The sequence below is a fragment of the Solanum pennellii genome, chromosome 3 (genome assembly GCF_001406875.1).
Source record: "Solanum pennellii chromosome 3, SPENNV200".
NCBI lineage: Eukaryota > Viridiplantae > Streptophyta > Magnoliopsida > Solanales > Solanaceae > Solanum > Solanum pennellii.
In genome coordinates, this window is record NC_028639.1 from 7,364,543 (window position 1) to 7,372,644 (window position 8,102).

Here is an 8,102-nt window from a genome sequence, read left to right on the forward strand (position 1 = left end):
TTTGGTGTAAACAACTCAAACAGAGAAATTATAATAAATTAGTTTTTTTCAAATAAGTCAATGAAGTTGTCCTTCCCCAAAAAACACATTGGTACACAATTTGCAGGCTGGGATAATATATGTATCAATTCTTTCAATTGGGAAAAGAATTTACATACAAGAAAACTCTGGAAAAAACAACAAAAGGAACTTGTAGATCTGGAGAAAGGGCTCAACTCTTTGATTTTGAGTGCTTAACAAGCCAATCAATGACTGAGTCAATATTGGTGGAATTTTTGCATGATATCATATAGCAACATACCTCCCTATCTGTTATAGATTTCAAGTCCCTGCAAAATCATTCGAAAATGAATCAAAACATGTAATGCAGTTAGGCATCATGAAAGAAGGAAATGGAAGAGAATTTGTTTCCTATCACTCAAATTTTCGACCAATTAGCCAAAATGAAAGAAGTAAACACCATCCCCTTCCCCTAATCAACCATAGCACAAACTACGAAGAGAAGAGACAGCAGTGAAGTTCAATTTTATCTGCTTACATCTGATCTGTCAAAGCTTGCTTGGAAAGGGCTCCAGGCTTGTCAATCTTGTTACCCAATACCAACAATGGAATACCATTCAATGATGGCTTGCTCAGCAGGTCATGGATTTCACTTCTTGAAATGCTAACATTGTCATGATCAGCAGCATCAACAACATAACTGCAAGGAAAGAGAACTCAAAAACAAGATACTACTATGGCTTGGCTACCAGGATCATTAGTAAAAACTCCTTTATGATTTGAACAAAAAGAACGGCTAAAAGAAAGGAATTCTACCACCCCTAAGGTGTTTTAGAAATGAGTCAGTCAAAAGCCAGATCAGGTAATTTGAACTAGCATCTACTCTTTAATATCTCATGGTTGGTGAAAACTAAATGCAACCAAACAACAAGAAGACCACTGATCTACTATGTGCTCTCTTCCATCACTTCTGAAATTATTATGACTAAACATAATGATGAAGCACTCAAAAAACAATGAGGAAGGAATAGTAGCATCCGCACAATGTAATCAAGTAAGCTGAAGAAGGAGCATACACTATTGCAGAAACTGCACGACAGTATCTTTCCCACATACTGCGGAATCTGGGTTGACCTCCAAGGTCCCACAACTTTATAGTCACATTTCCTTTAGTCACTTTCCGCATGTTAAATCCCACCTGAGCATCCAATAGATTCGTATTATTATCACAGATCAAAACGATGTAGTGAAAACAGGAATTAGCTTACGACTAAGAGCTAGGAAGATGAAAACTTACTGTCGGTATCATATCTTCACTGTATCCACCAGTCTAAGAATGACAGATTGAACAAATATTATTAGGTCATCAGAGACAATCAGACTACATAGAAGCAAAAGGATACGAAAAAAATAGCATAGAGGAATTATCTACTTACAGCAATCACATTTACAAGTGATGTTTTTCCTGCATTCTGCAGTCCTATCAAAGAAAGCTCCATTTCCTGCTGAAAGAAGAGGCTGAAGGGAAAACAAACTTAATGAGCTGATATGAGGAATCTTTTCATAAGAGGAGCCAAAGCAGTCAAAGTTCAATGTGTGTCATAAGCCCTTTAAAAACAAAGATACAAATAACTTCCAGTTCTATTTTAAGCCACTAAGCATGAGTAACAATTAGCAAGAGGTCCAAGTTGCACAACATGGCATGAAACTACTAAACTGGATGAATAAAATAATCATAGATCTGCCAATAATTAGTCGTTCATCTCCTGAAAAAACCCTCATGAGCTCCAATGGAAGTTCAGGCATAAGATGGAAGCACATATCATATCACACCCTCAACAGCCAAAAATGTACAAAGGAGAGATTTGATTTCACATTTTCACCTTTCATCATCTAGTCCTTTGGAATACTAGGATAGTTGTCCAATCATAGGGATCAGTTACACTAAAGATCATTCATCACACACAGATAAATTATGATTCTTGTGAAGAGAAGAAGCCTTTGAGACAAGGCAATCAATCTGTCTAGAAATAAACCTCCAAAAAGACACATGAATTTTGTAAAGAAAGCCTAAAGTTACAAGAAGACGAGAACTTAGGCAGAAGAAATGCTACTAGCAACTTATGCAAAATCTTTGGTGTGTGGAAGACGTAAAAGTTCCAAGATTGATTAGAAGAAACAAATTAACAAATTCTCAATAGTCCACTATGAGAAATCGGAATGAATATTGCAACTACTGTACATGTCTGCTTTTGTCCCGACATACTCAGTGAAATCCCACGAAGTTGAACCACAAATCAAAATTTTCTTGTCAATAGAATTAAATGACACTTCTTCTATATTCTTTATTCTTTGCATGTAAGGGAGGAGACTAGATAATGAGTGAAGTTGATGGCGGAGCAAGGATTTTCACTAAGGAGATTCAAAATATAAAATGTGAACACATGAAAAAGCCAATAGGATTCAACATTTATTGTATACATACAAAATAATATCGACCTTGTATATATAGTTAACATTTTCAGCAAACCCCCCCCTGCACACACACACCCCTAGTTTTGATACCGTTTAGTGCACCGGGGAAATCAACCAAGAATGTTGCTCTTGGTTTCCTTTTCCACAGGCTTGGCTCTATCTCAATGGATTGAATATCATTAAACTCAGCAAAATAAAATATTAAAAAATGAGGCGATGTGATCACCATTTTAATCCAAGTTTCATGATAAAAGTCATAATCTGCCTCACAGAGAGCATCAGCAGAAGTTGTTAGCTCCTTTGCAATCTTCAAACTAGTACTAGAAAGCTAACGAAGTCACTAAGGAAATTCATAATATAAAATGTGAAGACATGAAAAATCCAATAAGATTCAACAGTTATTGTATACATACAAAATAATATCGACCTTCTATATACAGTTTACATTTTCAGCAGACCCCCTTGAACCTCCCTAGTTTTGCCACCATGAAGTGCACTAGGGAAGTCAACCAAGCATATTGCTCTTGGTCTCCTTTTCCACAGGCTTGGCTCTATCTCAATGGATTGAAGATCATTAAACTCAGCAAAATAAAATTTTAAAAAATGAGGCCACGTGATCACCATTGTAATCCAAGTTTCATGATAAATTCATAATCTGCCACTCTTGCCACCTAAAACTTAGTCTCTTTTTTTTTAAGAAGGTATTTCATTTAAAAGCATCAAGCAGAAGCAGAATTACAGAATAGACAAAAGGGCTTACAGAGAGCATAAGCAAAAGTTGTTAGCTCCTTTACAATCTTCAAACTAGTACTAGAGAGCTAACAAAGACAAGAAATTGTTCAGTGTTAAATTAACCCCACTGAACAACATAAGAAAACATCTAGCTTTTAAGAGAGTTTCTTGGAGTTGAGATCCCAACAAAACATCTTTGGTTCCTTTCAATCCAAAGACACCAAAAAATAACTCAGGGATCATAACCCAAACTTTCTTGATGCACATATCAGAACTCCATGTATTACTGCTTGGGTAGGCTTCGTTCACATTTTGTAGTCTCTTTTAAGTGTGGTCAATTTCACATTAAAAGCTTAAGTTGGTAGAGAGAACACACATTCAATTATGTAAGTCTCAGTAGAGTCAACAAACTATTAATGGTAGTCTCGTTGAGTTACATCTATCATCTCATTTACATTCCAAAAACAAATGGGAAAATACAAGTAGCAGCAAATCATAAATCATTATTCAACTCACAAAAATTCAAAACACAAAAGCATTCCTGAATTTTCTTATAATGATAAAAATTAAAACTAGAGATACCATGGTATAAGGGCCAATTTGCAAACACCTTACTAATTCCACAGGTACCAAATAAGGAAACCCCCTATTTTTATTTTTTTTGCCTTCGCTAAAATCTAAGCCTAAGTTCTCATAATACTCAACATAGGTACCAAATGAGTTTCTTTAAGTTTGGTCAATCTCACGTTAAAAGCTTAAGTTGGTAGAGTGAACACACATTTAATTATTTAGATCTCAGTAGAGTCAACAAACTACTAATGGTATCCGTGCTGAGTTACATCTATCATCTCATATACACTCCCAAAACAATGGGAAAACACAAGTAACAGCAAATCATAACATTATTATTCAACTTACAAAATCCAAAACGCGGACGAATTCCTTCAAAGGAAATTTTTATAATGTAGAAATTTAACACTAGAGATACCATAGTATAAGGGTCAATTTGTGAGCACCTTACTAATTCCCAAGGTACCAAATAAGGAAATCCCCTAAGTTTTTGCCTCCACTAAAATTTGAACCTAACGATCTCATAATTCTCAATAGTACCAAATGAGTCTCTTTAAGTGTGATCAATCTCATGTAAAAGTTTAAACTGGTAAACAAAACAAACGTCTAATTATTTTGGTCTCAGTAGAGTCAATAAACTATTAATGGTAACCGCAAATTATAGATATTATCTCATTTACATTCCTGAAACAAAATGGGAAAATACAACTATACAAGTGACACCATATCATAAATCAATATTCAACTCAAAAATTCCAAAACGTGAAAGGATTCCTTCGAAAGAATTTTTTCATAATGATAAAAATTAACACTAGATACATCATAGTATAAGAGCCAATTTATTATCACTTTACTAATTAATTTATTTTGATAACCGAGAAATCCGTCTGTGACCCGCCCTTTGGACCAATCACAACCTTCTAAACTCGATGGATAATGGGCCAACCCATTTACCCTTCTCCACTTAAATATCAGGCTTCGCTTTGCATGGTGTGGGACTTGAACATGTGACCTAAACCACAAACCCTCTACCTTTTGCCACTAGAACTAGGCCTTGGGGGCATGAGCACCTTACTAATTTCACAACCCACAGGTACCAAATAAGGAAATCCCCTAATTATTTTGCCTCCGCTAAAATTTGAAACTAACTCCTCAGAATTCTCTACAAGTGTGATTGATCTCACCTAAAAGCTTAAGCTGATAAAGAGAACACACATTTTATTATTTAGGTCTCAATAGAGTCAATAAACTATTATGTAATTGCGTTGAGTTACATATATCATCTCATTACATTCCCGAAACAAATGGGAAAATACAAGTACCAACAAATCATAAATCGATATTCAACTCATAAAAATACAAAACGCGTAAGAATTCCTTCAAAGGATTTGTTCATAATGATAAAAATTAACACTAGAGATACCATGGTATAAGGGCCAATCTGCGAGCACCTTACTAATTCCATAGGTACCAGTGGTACCTATGGAATTAGGTACCTATGGAATTAACTTTTTTGCCTCCGCTAAAATTTGAATCTAAGACCTCATAATTCTCAACATAGATACCAAATGAGTCTTTTAAGGGTGATCAATCTCATGTAAAAACTTAAGATGATAGAGAGAACCTAAGTTGCAGACTCGGGTGTTAGTGTTCGATACGGGTGCGGATCTAGAGGTTGGATCTTCTTTGATCTAAATTTTAAGATACAGATCCATGTATGGATACACGTGCGGGGACTCGGCTAAAAATAATTCAAATATCTAAAAATAGAGTTGTAAAACCTAAATTATGAGATATTATGTGGAAGATTGAGGAGAAATTATAGATCAGGAGAACATTCCTAGAAGGGAAAAAAATAAAGGGAGTGACCATAGAAAGTTATATACACAAGTTATTCCATTTTCTTCAACTTCAACTTAATTTTTGTTTTGATTACAGAAACCATTAAATCTATCTAGATTTTCTCCCTCGAATCTGGTCAAAGTATCCAAAATCGATTGACCAGATAGGGTACGGATCTCACAATCATGTCATGCCAATATGGGTGCAGCACCGAAAGTGAAGAGTCCGAGCAACTTATGAGAGAACACACGTTTAATTATTTAGGTCACAGAAAAATCAATAAACTATTAATGTGTGTTGAGTTACATGTATCATCTCATTTACATTTCCGAAACAAATAGGGAAAATACAAGTACCAACAATTCATAAATTAACATTCAACTCACAAAAATCCAAAACGCGAAAGAATTCCTTCGAAAGATTTTTTTCATAATGATAAAAATTAACCCTGGAGATACCATGGTATAAGAGCTGATTTGCAAACACCATACTAATTCCAGAGGGTACGTCCTCCTACCAGCACAGATACCAAACAAAGAATTGACCTAATTTGTTCGCCTCCGCTAAAATTTGCACCTAATACCTCATAATTCTGAACATAGATAGCAAATGAGTCTCTTTAAAACTGATCAATCTCACGTAAAAGCTTAAGCTAATAGAGAACCTAAGTTGCTCAAACTCGGGTGCGGGTGTTCAATACGGGTGCGGATCTAGAGGTCGAAACTTCTATGATCTAATTTTATGATACGGATCCATGTATGGATACAGGTGCGAGGATTTGGCTAAAAATAATTAAAATATCTAAAAATAGAGTTATAAAACCTAAATTATGAGATACTATGGGAAGATTGAGAAGACTCCTAGAAGGAGATAAAAGGAAAGGGAGTGAAAACAGAAATTCATATATACAAGTGATTTCATTTTCTTCAACTTCACCTTGGTTTTTGTTTTGACTACAAAAATAATTAAACTATCTAGAATTTCTCCCTCAAATCTGGTCAAAGTACCCAAAACTGATTGACCAGAGCAGGTACGGATCTCACACCCACACCCATGTCGTGCCGATATGGGTGCGATACCGACAGTGAAGAGTCCGAGCAACTTAGGAAAGAACACATGTTAAATTATTTAGGTCACATTAGAATCAATTAAACTATTAATGTGCGTTGAGTTACATATATCCTCTCATTTACATTTCCGAAACAAATGGGAAAATACAAGTACCAACAATTCATAAATTGATATTCAACTCACAAAAATCCAAAACGCGAAAGAATTTCTTCGAAAGATTTTTTGCATAATGATAAAAATTAACCCTAGAGATACCATGGTATAAGAGCTGATTTGCTAACACCATACTAATTCCACAGGGTACGTCCTCCTGCCAGCACAGACACCAAACAAAGAAATGACCTAATTTGTTCGCCTCCACTAAAATTTGTACCTAATACCTCATAATTCTGAACATAGATACCAAATGAGGTCTCTTTTAAGTGTGATCAATCTTAAACAATGAGTGGAATGGTTTGCCGTCTGAGATGAATCTATTATTTCGATTTGTTGTTTGTTATTGAATTGTGTGCACATAAAGACCATAAAAAGAGTTTCGTTTTATGGTTCTTTCATATACGTTTTCTTTATCTGCTCCCCAGGGAAAACTCCATTGGTTTGACCATCCTCAATTACCGAAGGATGCTTCTAGCCTTCAAAAGAACACATGTTTGACTATTTACATCCCAGAAAGGTCAATAAATTATAGCTTAAGCTACCATAGCGAACACATGTTTAAATATTGACGTCTCAAGAGAGTCAATAAACTTTAAATGTAATCTCGTTGAGTTAATATATATCATCTCATTTACATTCCCAAAACAAATGGAAATAAACAAGTACCTCACTAACTCCACCTGATACCTGCAAAGGTTTTTCATTTTAACACCATGGTGTCACAGTCCGTTTGCACACACCTCGCAAATTCCACCTGAAACCTACTACCTCCTACCAATACAAATACCAAACAAAGAAACAGCCTAAATTCTTTTTGATCCCGCTAGAATTTAAACCTAACACCTTATAATTTTCAATCCATCCTAGCTAGGCCACATCGTTAAGTGCTAAAGTGTTTACATCACATCACATCACATCAATTAATAATGTTGAATCCCAATCTAATCGAGATTAACATAGTACAATTGGAAAAAAAAAGTGAATTAGATCGGAAAAATATACCTTCGAAGCCAATTGAGCAAAGCATCCCAAAGACCCATAGCTAACGAGAGCGAGAGATCTGTAAAATGTGAGTTTGTCGCAGATTTTTGTATATATGTATGTAAATCTCTCTCGCTCTCACTCACAAATGAAAAAATGTGTTTGTGTTCGGTTCAAATTTGAACCTTTTTGAGAAATTTCGTTGCGTCGCAGCTATTTATCGCATTTGCGAAAAGTATGAGAATCGTACAAAACCAATGGAATCACATGATTAT

General features: G+C 35.2%; 1 protein-coding gene across 1 annotated transcript; it reads right to left on the reverse strand.

The window, feature by feature from the left end:
• Positions 1–8,102, reverse strand: LOC107015512 (ADP-ribosylation factor-like protein 8b). Its single transcript, XM_015215823.2, has 6 exons — positions 7,849–8,102; positions 1,437–1,518; positions 1,298–1,330; positions 1,077–1,198; positions 539–700; positions 1–329 (listed from the first exon to the last, which is right to left on the reverse strand). Exons 1-6 carry the CDS (start codon positions 7,884–7,886, stop codon positions 212–214), a joined length of 555 nt encoding a protein of 184 aa, XP_015071309.1. The 5' UTR covers positions 7,887–8,102; the 3' UTR covers positions 1–211.